The 18,848-nt window shown below is 41.4% G+C and overlaps 1 protein-coding gene across 1 annotated transcript in view; it reads right to left on the reverse strand.

Moving 5' to 3' along the window:
* The window catches only part of cdh13 (cadherin 13, H-cadherin (heart)), a 1,084,899-nt gene that overhangs the window by 114,414 nt on the left and 951,637 nt on the right, over positions 1–18,848 (reverse strand). Inside the window, exons 9-10 of the mRNA XM_068049165.1 lie at positions 12,566–12,748; positions 6,950–7,203 (exon numbers count right to left, since the gene is read on the reverse strand). Of these exons, the coding sequence (XP_067905266.1) occupies positions 6,950–7,203; positions 12,566–12,748 (437 nt within the window). The remainder of the gene's footprint in view (positions 1–6,949; positions 7,204–12,565; positions 12,749–18,848) is intronic.

Consider the following 18,848-nt stretch of genomic DNA (forward strand, 5'->3'; position numbering starts at 1 on the left):
TTCACAATATATATCAATGATTTGGATGTGAGGACCAAATGTAATATTTCCAAGTTTGCGGATGACGCAAAACTAGGTGGGAATGTGTGTTGTGAGGAAGATGCAAAGCGGCTTCAAGGGTATTTGGATAGACTTAGTGAGTGGGCAAGAACATGACAGATGGAATATATTGTGGAAAAATGTGAAGTTATCCATTTTGGTAGGAGGAATAGATGTGCAGAGTATTTAGAGATACAGCACTGAAACAGGCCCTTCGGCCCACCAGGTCTGTGCCGACCATCAACCACCCATTTATACTAATCCTACACTAATTCCATATTCCTACCACATCCCCACCTGTCCCTATATTTCCCTACCACCTACCTATACTAGGGGCAATTTATAATGTCCAATTAACCTATCAACCAGCAAGTCTTTGGCATGTGGGAGGAAACCGGAGCACCCGGAGGAAACCCACGCAGGCACAGGGAGAACTTGCAAACTCCACACAGGCAGTACCCAGAATTGAACCCGGTTTGCTGGAGCTGTGAGGCTGCGGTACTAACCACTGCGCCACTGTGCCGCACTGTGATTAAAAGATGGCATTAGCTCTCGCATTGAGCTCCAAAATGGCAATGCTGGCATCAAATCCATGTTACACACTGATTGACGTCACGATCTGCCGACTCTGCATACATCTAGTGGATGCTTATTTTGTGCATACCTGCAATCACCAATATGGTGTCTGGCATGACTTGCATCGGAAGAGTGCATGCATGTTGTGCACACCAGTTTCAGGCTATGAGGGCACTCGTAACTTCCAAAAATAAGCGTTACGGATCTGAATCTTGTGCCCTCGAAACATTATATGTAAAAAAAAATGAATTGGATCTAATCATGAAAGATGAAACTGCTGTATACCCTAAAGCAAAAATATATTGCAAAAGGAATGGTTAGGATTAACTGAACTTTTTACTCATTCATTTATGTGGCCATTGCTGACAAGGCCAGCATTTATTGCCCATCCCTAATTACCTTTGAGAAGGTGATGGTGAGCTTCCTTCTTGAACCACCCAATCTGTGGGGTAAAGGTACTCCACAGTGTTGATAGGTAGGGAGTTCCAGGATTTTGACCCAGCAATGATGAAAGAATGGCGATATATTTCCAAGTCAGGATGGTTTGTGACTTGGAAGGGAATTTGGAGGTGGTGGTGCTCTCCTTGGCCTGCTGTCCATGCCCTTCTGGGTGGTAGAGGTCGTGAGTTTGGGAGCTGCTGGCGAAGAAGCCTTGGTGAGTTGCTGAAGGGCATCTTGTAAATGTACACACTGCAGAAATGGTCCACCAGAGGTTGAAGGTTGTGAATGTTTGAAGTAGTGGGCTGCTTTGTCTTGCTTTGTGTTGAGTTTCTTGAGAGTTGTTGGAGCTGCACTTATCCAGGCAAGTGGGAAGTATTCCATCACACTCCTAACATGCCTTGTAGATGGCAGAAAGGCATTGTGGAGTCAGGTGATTCATTTGCCACAAAATACCCAGCCTATGACCAGCTCTTATAGCCCAAGTATTTATGTGGCTGGTCTAGTTAAGTTAATGGTGACCCTAGGATGTTGATGTTGGGGTTTCGATGATGGTAATGCCACTGTATGTCAAGTGGAGATGGTTGGACTTTTTCTAGTTGAAGATGGTCATTGCCTGGCCCTTGTGTGGTGTGAATATTTCTTCCCATTTATCGGCCCAAGTCTGAATATTGTGCAGGGCTTGCTGCATGTAGGCACAGATTGCTTCATTATCTGATTCCTTCACTCATAAGGTCAGAAGTGGGGATGTTCGCTGATGATTGCACAATGTTCAGCACCATTCGTGACTCCTCAGATACCAAAGCAGTCCATGTAGAAATGCAGCAAGACCTGGACAATATCCAGGCTTGGGCTGATAAGTGGCAAGTAACATTCGTGCCACACAAGTGCCAGGCAATGACCATCTCCAACAAGAGAGAATCTAACCGTCTCCCCTTGACATTCAATGGCATTACCATCGCTGAATCCCCCACTATCAACATCCAAGGGGCTACCATTGACCAGAAACTGAACTGGAGTAGTCATATAAATACCGTGGCTACAAGAGCAGGTCAGAGGCTAGGAATCTGTGGTGAGTAACTCACCTCCTGACTCCCCAAAGCCATCGACAAGGCACAAGTCAGGAGTGTGATGGAATACTCTCCACTTGCCTGGATGGGTGCAGCTCCAACAACACTCAAGAAGCTCGACACTATCCAGGACAAAGCAACCCACTTGATTGGCACCCCATCTACAAACATTCACTCCCTCCACCACCGATGCACAGTGGCAGTGTGTACCATCTACAAGATGCACTGCAGCAATGCACCAAGGCTCCTTAGACAGCACCTTCCAAACCCGTGACCCCTACCAACTAGAAGGGCATGGGCAGCAAATGCATGGGAACACCATCACCTGCAAGTTCCCATCCAAGTCACACACCATCCTGACTTGGAACTATATCGCCTTTCCTTCACTGTCGCTGGGTCAAAATCCTGGAACTCCCTTCCTAACAGCACTGTGGGTGCACCTACCCCACGTGGACTGCAGCTGTTCAAGAAGGCAGCCCACCACCACCTTCTCAAGGGCAATTAGGGATGGACAATAAATGCTGGCCTGGCCAGCGATGCCCACATCCCATGAATGAATAAAAAAAAAATCTGTGTAGTTGTGAATAGAACTGGACACTATACAATCATCAGCAAGCATTCCAGCTTCTGATCTTATGATGTCATAAAGGTCATTGATGAAGCAGCTGAAGATGGTTGGGCTTAGGACACTACCCTGACGAACTCTAGCAGTGATGTCCTCGGCCTGAGATGAATGGCCTTCAACAACCACAATCATCTTCCTTTGAGGTATGACTCCAACTAGTGGAGAGTTTTCCACTTAATTCCCATTAACTTCAATTTTACTAGGGCTGCTTGATGCCACACTCGGTCAAGTGTTGCCTTGATGTCAAGGGCAGTCACTCACCTCTGGAATTCAGGACTTAATGAATACAGTTATCAGAATATAGTTCTCCAACTAGTTTGACTCAAATTTGCTTCATACTTATATATACAATTATGTTCACTCTATTTGACTTATTAGTTAAGGAAGGGCAACGTCTTTCATAAAATATGATGTGGTTAAGTCCTACTAGAGTAAAAACAGTACTCTTTATTAATTCTGGCTTTACCCCATCAATAACACACTGATTTTTGTGACAGTGATAGGGATATGCAAAGTTTCAGTTAGTTTATGTTGTCTCCTTTTAACTTCACAACTGCTTTAAAAAAAATGGCCAAGCTCTATTTAATGGAGTCAATCGATAAAGCAACAACCATTTTTCTTGCTAGCAAACTATCCCATGCATTGAGTACTCTGTGGGAACAAATAAAATCTTCTAATCTCCTCTCCCACTTGAGGCTTGTTAATTTTAAACCTGTGTTTTCTACTTCTGCACACTCAGTCCAAGTCAAATATCCTATATCATTTATGCCTCTCAGCATTTTAAAGATTTCCTTTTCAGTCCTCTTCCAGCAAAGTAAACTCTGTGTTTTGCAGCTCAGTTACAACATTGGAGGGTAAAAGTCCTCCAAGAGGTGAAATGAAGTGTTCCGTAGAATGCGGAAACTTAAAAGTTGCAATAACTACAAATGTACATTGAAATTGAGACTGACCAGGTAGGATTTTCCCAGCCCCAGGGCTGAGAGCCGGGTGTCCAGGAAAATAGTAGGGAGCCATGTCAGAACGGCTCCCCGATGCAGTCCCTCACTGAGGAGGTTTCCCAGCCGCCGGACGGGGTGCATAACAGCTGCCCATCAGAGGGAGGCAGGCAGCTAATTTAATTAATTTCCCAGGATTTTCCTGGGAAAAATTGTGCTGTGTGGGGAGGCCACCAGCTTCATGGAGGTGATATCCCTGCAGCTGTCTGGGGGCCACTGGAGCTGGAAGCTCCATGCCCCAAAGATGAGGCCACATGCAGGGAAGGCTGACCCACGGCCCCAATGGGCAATCTGGAACAGCGTGCCTGGCCTCTCTGATTTTGAAATGTTTCACTTACCTGTCTGAGGACGCCTTCATTTTGAGGCACCCTCTCCAAGTCCAACCTGCCTCAGCCGCGTCCATCTCATTCGGTGGGGCTGCCAAGGTTACAGAGCTGCTGGCCCTCTGATTGGGCTGGCGCCTTCTGCATCCCACCCACTAATAGGAGGCCGCCTCCAGGAAGATTTCTGAGTCAGTCCCACTGCCGGCAAGTGTGGGCTTACGACTACCATTTGGTCCCAATGTCGGGCTCCCAAAGCCTGTGGTAAAATTCTGCCCATATTTCAAAAAATACATTATGCATATGAGGTGTTGTACCTACATAAAGCTTTAACTCAAACTGAAAACCTGTGTAGGGCAAAACATTGTGGTAAATATGAAGACTAACAACCTTGATTTTACAGAAATAACTGGATTGATGTCAGTATGGTGAACACCTCCAAAACATTATCTTTCATCCCTAGTGTTATGCATTTTCATCAGTCACCTTGCAACACCATTTTTATAGTTTCAACAATAGAAGAGAGTTGGCAGTCAGAGACAAATGAGCAACACACTGCGCTTATGCTAGGTAAGGATACTCAAAACTCTAGTTTCTCACACTGAAAAACAAATGGAGTTACAATAGAATCACAGCTGGTCACTCACATCACTTGGGATAGCATAACTGGGAACTAGAAAAGGGATGGAAGACTGCATTCTCCTCCATCCCTTTGAAACACAGGAAGAGACAGCAGTGCCTTAAAGTAAATGTCGTAAAATTATATCAAACTTTTTATTTGAGAAAGAAGGAAAGCCTCAATTTTAGCTTAACTGACCTGACAAGAATGGCGTAGGTTTAGGTTAAATGCCCCATCTATACCCCGCCCGGTCTCAGTGGGCAGGTTAGACTAAAATCGGGGATAAATAATTACTCCAAGTTAAAATAAATTAATTAATTCTTGTCCAGCTGATATTATTCATTTACTAAATGCCATAACCCATCGGAGCTGTTTCTTACTGAAGCATCTCCCCCAAGTTTCTCACATAAATACTACACAACCCACCTTACGACGTGTCAAAGAGGGTCAATAATATTTAAAATGTTAAAGAGCATAAAGTATTCCTGGATTTAATTTGATAACCCCAGCTGCCTAGAAAGAATAGTGTGGGTGAGGGAGACAAAATTAGGCTGGGTCAACTTAATGACCCGAGGTTGCTGCGTTCCCACCTGGCGCCATCTGGTCTTTGCCAACCTTCCAGTTCACAGAGGCTGTCAGTACAGGCAGGTATTGGCCTACTCAACTCTCAAGAGTTGCAGCCCCATGATGCCATAAGCATCACGGGGTGTATGCATGGGCCAGAGATTGCCGTCATCAGCAAAGCAATGGCACAAGGTGCTGACCTCGAAGAAAACTGCTCACAAATATGTAGCAGCCTCTGTTCCCTGGATCTCCCCTTTCCCAATGTTAGTTTGAATCTGGCACCAAGTCAAGGGGGTCTCCAATCATCCAGCAACAGTGATGTCGTCAAGCAGCCAAAAATATTGAAGTATTCACACAGGCAGCAAACTAGGAAGTAAAATGTGCTGATTATCCTTCATTTTTTAATATAATTTTACAGAGTGAAATAAAGAGTGGGAGCTGCACATGGGATTAAGATAGAAGCTGAAATATCAAACAAAATTAAAACAAACTTTAAATTTTTTTGTCAAAGTGGAGAAATCTGACATTCCACAAATATAAAAATAGTTTTTCAGCATCAGGGGAGTTGTTCAGCAATAATTATGAACTCAGTACACCATTAAAAACTCAGTTACACTCATTGAACAAGAAGTATTGACAGCATGGCTAATAGTGTAAAAGTAGAAATTGTCGTCAGTTCAATCATTTCTACTTGATTGCAGTCAGCGGGTATTTCAACAATGTACCCTCTGGAGAAGCATAGGATCACTGACAGCACTTCTGGATTTCCGTGTTTAACTGCGCATGTGTGGATTACAGAAGTTGCTGTCAGCTTCAGAGGAGTAATGATGGTGAAAGGCAGGGGGATCCTGCTCTCTGCAGCCCAATAGCAGAACTATGATGGGAGATGCTGATAGGTCAGAGGAGTCCAAGTTACCAGAAACACTTCCATCAGAACTCCTTGCGGGCCAAGTGCTGTTGTGCGTGTTTCAGAGCATAATGCCCAAGGGACAATTATGTACTGTAAAAATATGTCCCCCGGTGCACCAGAATGAAATAGTCAGAGTTGATTTAATTAATTACATTTAACAGCCATTAAAAGGAAGTGAGAAACCTCCTCTAATTCCTGTATTGGTCTAGAAGCTACAACTAGGATGATTTCACATTTTGATTCAATGCATCGCTTAGTTCCTATTCTTGAATTAATTTTTGTCAGCTCAAAACAAATATGTACTAACTGAGGACACCATTGTTCTGTGAAATCAGTTCTGTTTGGGATATTTAAAATCTGTTTTATTTATTGCATTCATAATAACATACCACATATAGTATCTCTCTACTTTGTTTAAACCTTTAGGCATATTTCTGTTTTGTATACTGCAGGGGACAGAGGACTAGGTAAGCTCTCAGCATCTAGTCCAATACTGCATCGAAGACTGGGTATCTAGTTCCATGCAGAAGAGCAATCAGAGTGTCAAAGGTGTAACTATGGAACCCAACCTTCAACTTCCTCAATCCTTATTCCCAGTAATCTGACTGTGAACGGATGAAGCTTATCACGTGCATGCATGACTCTTGATTTTGTGCATTTTGAGTGCATGACGACAGAACCATTAAACACACATCCTAATATCCATTTGATGCGACAACTCAGTTTGCTCCTTGGCCTTTAAATTTAGACCTATGTAAACTCTGTGTGTCCTAAGCTTATATAAAATACTTACTTAATTGTCTGTTTCTGGAGAATATCTTGGTCAGTTGCATTCAACGTCACAACAACACTGCCTATTGGGATGTTCTCTGGTTTGACCACTATCGTTGGGTCTGGATTGAAAACAGGTGGCTCATTCGCATCAAGAATTGTGACTTGCACGGTAGTAGTGGAGCTGGAACCATAACTGATCTCAGGCATGATTGGGTCTTCATTTTCCACTTTAATCAGCAGTGTGTGAAATGCAGATCTTTCATAATCCAAAGACTGAAATAAAATCAATTAAACAATGTTGTACTTACTCAAATTGGTAAGTGAATTAAGAATCAGAATGGCAATTATAGATGCAAAGCAATTTCTTGAAATAATTTTTATTCATTTAAAATTAATCTCCATAAGTAGATCAATATTTAAAATATAACTGTTCATTTATTTGAATCGATATCAATTTTCGAACATTTTGATTTCTAAAAAATGATAATTCTTCCAGTAATACGTCATGAACATTTAGAAATTGAGTAAAGGTCCTTTGAACATTCCTGTCTCTTCTCTCCCTTTGCTCATGTCATGAAATCTCTCTCTCTGATAGTTCTGTAGTTTCCCTCTGAAACCTTGCTATTATTTATGTTGGGATTTTTGATGGTTGATGTTGGCAGTCTATTGGAATGTAGAGCCAAGCTCAATACTGTCCTCATCCAATTTCCACAATCTTGCACTTTCTACCAAAATCCCTAGATGATGACTAAAAAGGAAACTCTGGCTGATTTTTCCTTTCCTTAACTCATTGAAACTTAGGCCAATTGTAACATCATTACTACCTGAGGACTATGACTAAGATCAGCTAATTCAACAGAGGTAGTAATTCAACCTGGGGTCTTCATGGTCTCTATGGCACCGAGAAAAGATTTTTGATCTGGATTTTCCTCAGATTGTTGAAAAAATGATGGGTGAGGTCTTCCAACCGCTCACACCATCCCATCTTCACATAATTGCATTTTGGTTGGCTGGCTTATTTAAGATGCAGAACAACATTGCAGTGAGAATCCTGTTCCTCACTGCGTCTCCAATGCTGGGAATTGGGGAAATCAGGGCAAGCTGCAGCTAAAATGGTCAGAAGCACAGCACAGAACGGAGAAGGGACAGGGAGGAAGAATGAGCGAGAGGTCCACTTAAATATAGAAAAGTGATGGCAGACGGCAGAGCACCAGAAAGAAAGAATTAAAAGACTTGCATTTCTTTAGCGTCTTCCAAGATCACCTGACTTCCCAAAGCACTTTACAGCCAATGACATACTTTTGAAATGTTGTCATTGGAGAAATGTAGGTAATGCAGCTGCAAATTTGCACACAGCAAGCCCCCACAAACAGCGACACTATAATGACCAGGTAATCTGTTTTTGTGATATGTTTGAGGGATAAATATTGCCCAGGACATGAGGGATAACTCCCCTGCTCTTCTTCAAAATAGCACCAGGGTATCTTTAATGTCCTTCCAAAAGGGCAGACCAGGCCTCAGTTTAACATCTCATCTGAAAGATAGCACCTCTAACAGTGCAACACTCCCTCAGTACAGAGTACTGCACTTGAGTATCTGCCTTGATTTTTGTGCTCAGGTTCTGGAGTGAGACCTGAACCCATAACCTTCTAACTCAGAGGTATGAATGGTACCAACTGAGCCACAGCTGACAGGGGAATCTGGTATGCCTTCTCACCTGCCATTCCACTGTTGCATATTCAGAAGTAAAAAGATTGCTTGCATCTGAGAGCAAGTTCATGAAGGAATGTCAGGAGATGTCTGAGTCAAAAGATATTGCTAATTGGTCTGTAGCATGACTAAATCTTTGTTATCTATTCAAAGGAGAAACAGGCACACAAGAATAAACAGGCACACAATCAGAAGCAAAGCACTGCCACAGCTCGAGGAATGGCTAGCTTCAGGCCCCTGAGTAGGCACAAGAAGGAAGCTCTTCAACTCATGTAGGAAGACACACTGGGCAGCCTGTGCGAGAGGGAGACATTGGAGGAGAGCTGGCAGGTTCAGGTTAATAATGGAAGAGAGCACTTACAGAACTGTGAGGGTTTACTGTTCGCTTATTGCTCAGTCACTGCTTCTAATTCGCAAGTCAGAGAGCACCTTTCTAAAATGAATGTGCTTTGTGACTCACAGACGCTGAAAGCTTACAGAAGGAAGCATCTGGTGAGCAGCCCAGCACTTCCAAAGTTATGACATCCTCCACATGATTCACTCAATCCATTGTGGCATCTTAATTATTCAAGCACCAGCCCAGATATACCTATTTGACTCGGGACATGGCTGAGAGGGGATTTCACCCTGCGAAAGAGCTGGGAAGGAATGATGAGGAAAGAACTATCCCTCCTTGGATGGCAAAGAAATGGCTGCCTTCAGTTGAGGAACTCAATGACCAAGATCTCAGAGTTCAATTCGTTAAATGATCTAATATTTAGACGCCCCTTACCCACTACCTGCTCCTTGTTTAAAATGTTTTCATTTGTAATTTAACCTCTTACTCCTATGCGGTGCTACCTGAGTGTCAGGTGATTGTGAAGTTAGTGCCTGGGACTGTACCCATGGACCCCTTAAGGACTGAAGTGGTATTTGTCTCAGTAGGCAATCTGAAGATAATCTCCTTTTTTGTGGTGCTGACAGTCGAAAAACTGGCGAAGTTTAAATCCCACATCTCCAATATAATGGCATGAAGTGAGGAGCACCCTGGAACCTATGGTAGTCTACCCAGATCAATGTAGCACCAAGATATCAGGAAAATGCTTTAAGAGCAGTTGTCACTTCCGAAATAGGAGCAATGATTGTTTCTATAAATGGCTTGAAGATCACCTTAGTTCAGGGCTTTTAGGACTTAGCTTGGACTATGCATCTATGTTCTATGACTATGTTCTCATACAGACCATTAACCCAACTGAGCTTGTGCCCAACAGTAGTGGGCTGCAAAGACGGAGAGTGAATATTACTGATTCTAATGGCAGTGACAATGCAATTGATTCAATACAGCTCCTTTCAAAACTAGTACAGGAGGGAGCTACTGGTTTGGGTCTAGTAGGCATTAGATGTACAAGCAAGATGCACCTCCTGAGAGTCTTTGTCATGGCCAAGGAATTGCTGTCCAGCATTTTCTTCTTTTCACCTTTTCTGATTGGAAGGCTCAATCCCTTTGCATTGGCTAAATTATGGAGGTGCAAAAAGTCACGGCAATTCTGGAAACCACTGCTCCACTATACTGTATTGTTTCCTTGACCTAGAAACATAGAAAAATAGGAGCAGGAGTAGGCCATTCGGCCCTTAGAGCCTGCTCCGCCATTCAATACGATCATGGCTGATCATCCAAACTCAGTAACCTGTTCCCGCTTTCTCCCCGTATCTCTTGATCTCATTAACCCTAAGAACTATATCTAACTCTTTCTTGAATATATTTAATGATTTGGCTTCAACTGCTTTCCGTGGTAGAGAATTCCACAGGTTCACCACTCTCTGGGTGAAGAAATCTCTCCTCATCTCAGTCCTAAATGGCCTACCCCTTATCCTTAGACTGTGACCCCTGGTCCTGGACTCTCCTGCCATCGGGAACATCCTTCCTGCATCTGGTCTGTCCAGTCCTGTTAGAATTTTGTATGTTTCTATGAGATCCCCTCTCATTCTTCTAAACTCTAGCGAATACAAGCCTAACCAACCCAATCTCTCTTCATACGTCAGTCCTGCCATCCCAGGAATCAGTCTGGTGAACCTTCGCTGCACTCCCTCCATAGCAAGAACATCTTTCCTCAGATAAGGGGACCAAAACTGCACACAATAGTCCAAATGTGATCTCACCAAGGCCTTGTATAATTGCAGCAAAACATCCTTGCTCCTGTACTCAAATCCTCTCGCTACGAAGGCCAACATACCATTTGACTTCTTAAGTGCTTGCTGCACCTGCATGTTTACTTTCAGCCACTGGTGCACAAGGACACCCAGGTCTCACTGCACGTCCTCCTTTCCCAATCTATCGCCGTTCAGATAATAATCTGCCTTTCTGTTTTTGCCACCAAAGTGGATAACCTCACCTGCCTAGATTGCCTGAGAATAAACAAACCATGGCTACTCTGTAGATAGTGTGTATTGACATGCATAATAAGGTTGTTAGCCTCACTGATGATCTGAACATTCAGGGTACAAAACTTGATGGGGCTTCCAGATGGAAGCTTCATAGCCACATGGATGGCATCAACAACAGCCTGCACTTCTGGGATCCAGCTTCTCGGAAGAAGTAAGTGGCTGTCTCTCTGCTTTACTGGCTCCATGTAGGACTGCATGAACTCAGAGGCTTGCCTCAACAGGGCATCATCCAAAACCTGTTTAATGCAGTGATGAACCACTGACTGAATGATGTGACTAATGTCACCAAAGCGTGCCTGGATGCATCTGGATGTATGGTGCTGTCACCTTCACAGACACAGACAAGGCAGTGCCTCAGTCGAAAAAGGCTGAAAGTCAGAATCCAACAGTTGGCAAATTTCTGTCACGATGCCAGGGAAAAACACAGGTTCTTCAGAAAGTGCTATTGAAAAAAAATTCAGATAGATCCTCTTAGATCTATAGGTCCAGTAAGTAAGTTAGGTGTTTTCGACTTGCATGATGCTGTACTATCTTGGCTTTCATCCTCACTGATCCACATCCTCATCATCCTCCTACTCAAAGTACAAGGACCAGAGAAAAATTCATTATTTCACCATGCAGAACGTCCTTGAAATTCTCCACAGGTTCCACAAAGTACCTTTAAATGTTAAGAAATTGTAGCTTCAAAATTGTAGTATAGTATTGGAGAATCAGACTTCTATGTGAGCTTTCAACCTTCCCAATCTCTTCCTGTTTGTGGAACGTTATACAAGCTCAGCATTGCCACCTGTACAATGGCAGTGATTTGCACAGGCAGTAAGTGGGCAGAAATGTCAGGAAATCTTGGAAGCACTTGGCATGTTCCTGCCAAGTTATTTAAATACAGCAGGGCACACTTCTAGCAGATGAATCAAAGTCACAGCAGGGAAACAGGAGAGAAATCGCGTCAGCATATTTAATAGCGAAGTTTTGGCAGAGGGGCACCTATTTTACTAGCCAGATCATTTGAAGACTGCCTGAAAACAAGTATTTTTTAGGGATATTGCAGACCTTTATCTCTGAATAACTAGGAAGCTAAAGAGATGTACCCTTTGTAGCTCAAGAAGGTTCTATACCATAGAATTCCTTTATTCTCAGATCATCGGCCAGCATACTAATGTCTTTATATCGGTCAATCTCCCTAAAATTTTGTTAGTTATTGGGCGTGAATAGCATCAGTCTATGGCTACACTCAAAGACTAGCCTTCCTTACTTGACCTGATGGAAAAGAACTTGATCAGCAGCTGTGGTGATGGATGAAGAGAATCATAATAAGTAATAAAATATTAAAAATGAGGCAGCCTTAACACGTGGAAACAGTAACCTGCCTTTTGGCTGTGACTTACTTTGTGTACCTCGAATAATTTTGCAGTCCAGCTTCTCACATATTTGATTATAAGGATACCAATAGTCTATTGTTCCCCAAAGAGTCTTAAAGATTGAGCACCAAAAACATACTTACTTTGTCAACAAATAACATTCCCTCATTGTTCTTTGGATTGGTCTCAATTTTGAAGTTCATGTCAGGGTTTCCATTGATAATAGTGTAGACAGCTCTCCAAGCTCCAGTAGCTGGGTCATCATTGTCCTCCACAGTAAGATTTACTATAATTCCAGTAAATCCTTCATTCACTGTAGCTTGAAACTGTTTAAAAAAAACAATGTTATCACTAAATGGCTGCAAGGCTTGGTCACAGTCATAAGGCAAAATACATTATTCAAGTACTTTATCTCATTTTCTATGCACTTTGCAGCTTTGTTATGATTCCGAACATTCAGTTATGTTTCCTATCACCAGATAATTCAAATATTATTCCACCTTCTGCAGAAAATAAATTTCTATTGGACTGTGGCCTACAGACATTACTTGAACAATGTTTTATTTGTTGTGAGTGCATTTGCATAGATTATAATGCCAAACATGTTAGACTAAATGTCCAATAGGGAACCAGACAGCCCTTGTTGCAGGGTGGAGCTTGCAAGTATGTGGCCTACATCTCCTTATGGCCACAGCCTCAAAGTGGGGAGTCATAAATGCACCCTCATTTCCAACACAGCTGATCAATCCACAAGTAAAACAATTGATGATTACCCTCAGATGGCTCTGAAGGTCTAAACCAGGGGGTTACACTGTGGGATCTATTATCAAATAGGTATTGACCATGTTTGAAGCATTTCTTGCCATTTAGCACAACATCTAGAGTTGACATTTTGTTTCCTTTGAAAATTGTCCAAACGGAGTGCTAGATTTCAGTGACATCATGAGAATTGATCATTTCAGAGCAGCAAATGTGTTCAAGCCTCCGAGCCAACTCTGTCCTTTGCCAAATTTTCTTTGTAAGCTCCCAAACCCTTCAGTCAAAATTGGAGATTTTAATAGCCACCAGACTACTTAGGAATACCAATAGTCAGTTCAAAATGGAGTTAACCTTTTGGACTGGACCTCACTCCAAGATCTCCACCTCATCCATGATCCAAAAGGATGAGATAATTTTCATTCTGCAAGATGGAAGCAGCACTAATCTCCTGACCACGCCTGGATCACCAACAGAGGCAATTATCCACTTCAAGCTTTAAGCAGCGTGTTGAAAAACTTTCCACACAGTCAACATTATGGGATCCCCACCAAAGTTGGAGGAACCATACTTACCACGAGCGCCATTAAAAATCTTCAGGAACAATTGAAAATCAAATTGATCCAGCTTTACGCATTTCATCAACTCTATCACTTGTATCCCGCACAATAGCTCTGATATTTACAGGGAGGTGGGGAGTGTAGTGTTTGATTGATCTGGGTTTGATTGTATTGGTCCATCCACTGATCTGTGTTAACTGTGCTTAATTGCTTAAGCCCATGGGTGGAGCTTAAGAGTTTGAAATTGAAACTAAAAGAGCAGAACTCGAATGTTCTATAGAAAATACAGACTGTTCTGAGAAGACACTGTACTGAGATCTTGTAAGTGCAGGATATTTTAAAGTGCTGTAAATAAACCAGTTGGTGATTTAATACAAGATTGATATCTGCATTTCTCTGAGATAAATCTGATATATATATATAATATCCAGCAACTCAGCAAAAACATAACAAAAATATGGCAACGAGGATGATTCAGCAAAATCTAATTGTATCTGTTCCAGAATCATTTCTTTCAATGCCAGAAAATCCTCCCTTGTGTTGGAAGTGATAGATTGCAGGGTTCAAGACCTACTTGCTCGCTACGGGGATGGACAGCCCAGATATAGCAGCGAACCGTAAGAAAACGATACTTGTACATTGTCTTGGAGCAGAAGGCCAGCGTATATTCGAGCAGCTCACAGAAGATATGTCTACGTTTGATACGGCAGTAAGAGCTCTTGTAAAATACTTCGGGCCACAGAGTAGTGTGATGATAGAGCGATACACATTCTGCCAGAGATCCCAGGGACATGGTGAGCCCATTAAACAATACGTGACAGCACTGCAGCAATTGGTGTCGACACATAACTTTGGCACACTAACCAACAAAGTAATTCGTGACCAAATAATCAAAAAGACTTCAATTCCACAACTGCCCTCATGGAAGATAATGATTTAACCATGGAAAAAGCCATAACCTTGGCAGTCCAGATCGAATCTGCCACGTTAGATTTTAAGAGGTTACACACACATGCACCCTTCGACTCGGGTTTGCAGAAACAGCTTGCCCAACCAGCTTCAGTGTAAGGGTTAAGGACAAGACGACCTTAGCAACCTCATCATGGTCCGTTACCTTCAAAACTGTGGATTTGCTCAAGTCACAAGGCAATGTCCAGCTCGAGGATAAAAGTGTAACTCATGTTTAAAGTGGAATGTGAGACATTTGATAGGGAGCAGACCAGGATACTTTGAGGATAGTGGTTATGAGGAAACATTTCCTTTTCCTATGAGTGATGTTAATAATCCACCTCATCAAGCTGGTCAAACAGATCCACAACCTCAGACCTAAGAGATCTTCCTATCTTAAAGACTATTTCTATACTTAGAGAAAACAGAAAAGTTGAACATTAAGAAATAACTTGATGTCTATATGTTTAGAATACTATAATTCAAAAACAATGTCTTTAGTCAAAAGGGGGGAAATGTAGTGTTTGATTGATCTAGGTTTGATTATATTAGTCTGTTCACTGATCTGAGTTCACTGTGTTCGATTAAGCCTGTGGTGGAGCTTGAGTTTGAAACTGAAACTAAAAGAGGACTAGAATGTTCTACAGAAAACACAGCCAGTTCTGAGAAGACATTGTGCTGAGATCTTGTAAGTGCAGAGATATTTTAAAGTACTGTAAATACTGTAAATATTTAATACAAGTAGGGTATCTGCATTGCTCTGAGATAAATCTGAGATAGATATATATATATATATATATATATATATATATAAACATATATATTCCAGCAACCCGGCAAAAACATAACAGGGAGGGTTTTTGGGGGGGGGGGGGGGGGGTTGGTGGTGCGGTCGGCAGTGAAAGCAGTGCAGATTCCAACAAGGCTGGGGACCTCATTATCAATTTTTGGATCTGCTTCATGCCTGGCAACCAGCCAAATTGATAGCTTGGCTGGTGTCTGGGAGGGAAAAACAGTGGCAGGAGGCTACGGCAGGGAACCCTAGGGATAGTCCCAGGGAGATTGGTTGAGGGGTGGGAAGGTTGGCAAATGTGACAGGGAGGAAGAGAAGGATTGCGAGCAGCAGAAGGGAGGCCAAAAGCTTCCTTGAGAATGGGGGTGGGGGAGTGTGGGGGAAGTACTCCTGCTCCTCCTGGTCTATAAAAGAATGCTGGAAAAGTCGCTGACCTTGTGGAGCCAGAAGGTCTTGCCTCCCTTTCACTGCTGGGCTTTCCCAACCCCTAGGAAGCTCATGCAGCAGGAGAGAATTTTAAATCGGGCTCTCTCCACAGCAGGATACTTATATAGCACAATATCCGCCATCGGAAAGAGGCAGCAGGCCTCATATTTCAGTCTTGAACCACCCCCATCCCAAGTCATCATTGGATTTAATTGAGGCCAATATCTCTATTTGAACCAGTTTCAAAAACAACAGCGAATAAAAAAATGTTTACTTGTTAAACACATATTAGTAACTGACTGGTCTTGGTACATAGATATTACATTAATAACATTGGACTATTAGTGATGCTACTGATCAGATTTTAGCTGTGAAAAAGGTGAAAGGAACAGTTTTCAACCAATTATTAATTAAATACTGTGGAGTCTGATTAAGAAGAAATTGTTTTCAATTGTAGTTCACAGGTACAACACTTTTGTGCACTAACCTAATGTTCTATACTGCAGGAAAAGTATACTTTATTCTTGAAATGTGTCCTCATGTTCTCCTAATAAAACATACTCCTTCACAAAAGTCACCAGCAAAGTTTTTGAGTTCCAATAGATCAGACATCTTTGCAAACTTCAGGGGTCTGTGATGTTCAGAAAAATAGTTTTTTTGTGAGAATCATCTCAACCTGTTTTATTTTTTAAAAGAGAAATACTTCCATAGTCTGACCCTTATGTTTATTTTCAGAATGACATAACAGTAATAAATACTCCATGCAATATCTGAGTTAGCCGTAAACATAATGGCCCAAATTTTGCAGTAGTAATGATGCCAAAACTGTCAGTGTTCATTGTCACTAATTCTCTGAAACTGCCAGCAACTTCTGGAGTCTGCACATGCTCAGTTAAATGTGGAAATCCTAAGTTTCTACGCTTCTCCGGAGGGTGCACTGTTGAAATCCTGTCCAGACTTGAATCAATTAGAAATTATTAAACTGATGTAAACTTCCACTCTTACACTATTAAAAACCCTTGAAAAAGTTACACATTGTTGTATGAGGTGTATTTGGATATTTATGACATACTAAGTTCATAATTACTGTTGAATAGCTTCACTGGCTCTGAAAAACGAATCTTATATTTGTGGAATGTCAAACTTCTCCATTATGAAATGAAAACAATTAAAATAATTTTTAACATTTGTTTATGATATTTCAGCTTCTATCGTAATCCGTGTATGTCCCAACTGTTTATTTTGCTCTCTGTAAAATGTTAATTAAAATTGAAAATTTCAATGCATTTTACTTCCTGGTTTGCAGTCTGTGAGACTACTTCAATATGATTGGCTGCTTACCTTGATTGATGCTATCACTGTTACTGAACATCTGGAGAATCTCTTGACTTGACACCAGATTCAAACTGGCATTGGGAAAGGGAAAATCCAGGACACAGAGATTGCGAGATCTTTGTGAGCAGCTTTCTTCGATGTCAGTGACAAATGCCTTTGGTCACTATTGACCACAAAATCCAAGCCATGAGATGATTTGTATGTACCATTATTTTAAAAAAAACTTTCATCTGTCAACACTTTCACTTCTTCAGTGCCTAGTCCCAACTTATTCACTCACATTGTCTTTATCATTATTTGCCTGTATCATACCAATTCTAATGTTTCTCTATAATGCATGTTCTTGTCTATGAGGAGATGTGCTTGGTGTATCCACAGCTTAAACATATGCCCCTGAAGTGCTGACCCAGAATTACCATGACATGGATATATGTATGAATTTGATTTGTACTTAGTTTTCAGATCCAAAGTTCTACTTTACATAAAAGCATCACAAATAGCCAACAACATGTACAATGAATATGGCCTGATTTTTTGCCCTTACACCTCCCCATGTACTAGTTTGCAGAGACTATTCTGCCAGTTATTCTTTGTTCAATATTTTAATACATGAATTGAAGTAATTTTGGTCTAAAAAGTCAATGGACAGAGCAAAAATAGCCATTATTCATAACTGTTATTCAAAAAACTGTTCTCAAAACTGTTATGAACATGATAATTTTTCCCTGCAGTTGATGGCAAATAGGAATATTTACATCATTTCTCTTTGCATAAACAGCTCAGTCTGATTGCAAATATGAACTCAAATTGTAATCTGCACGACAGCGTGCTAATAAACTCCCTTAACCAATAATTTGTTCGGGCTCAAGAAAATCCTTCTGGCATTCAGTCAGCTTCCACAAGTATCTTAAGGAAAGTCCTGCCTTTCTGCAATTATACCAATATTTAGAACTGCTCTGGATATGGTGGCAGAAAAAAATCACTGCCATTTGTCAAATTCCACCATTAGCTTCATAATTAGCCCAACCAACAAGAAGCCGATATGATAATGGTAGTTGGAGCAAAAGGAAAATAATTGTGACAAATATAAGGTATGTAATATAACTGAACAAAAACTGAATATTAAGGAAAGACAGAGATAAAGATAAAAGATACTGGAGTAGAGTTTCCGCTTTGAGGCGTAGACAGCAATCTGGGTCCAAATTGCACTAGTTTTCCCAAAGTGGACTCATGGTACAAGTTTCTGCTCAAACTCATTTGCATAATCACAGGCATAAAATCTTCTCTGAACCAATGCAATCAGGCAGCATTTTAGAATGCAAGTGCTTACATTTTTCACTTTGCAAAAAACTTAGGAGTGGTAACCTGGTGGTTTTATTAATACAGCTGAAAATGGGTCAATCACAAAAAATAAGTGTAATGTATTCCTATGTTATGAGTATGCCCAGTGTTTGATGATGACATTAAACATATAATCTAACCATCTTGGCATCTGTCTTTCTTTACAAGTTCCTCCCAATATATAATAGATTTTGGTGTCAATATGGAATTAAAGTGCAAAATGTTTTGAAGAAAACAACAGAAGAGACTGTGATGAACAAAATAAAC

Source organism: Heterodontus francisci, chromosome 17 (assembly GCF_036365525.1).
Source record: "Heterodontus francisci isolate sHetFra1 chromosome 17, sHetFra1.hap1, whole genome shotgun sequence".
NCBI classification, from domain to species: domain Eukaryota; kingdom Metazoa; phylum Chordata; class Chondrichthyes; order Heterodontiformes; family Heterodontidae; genus Heterodontus; species Heterodontus francisci.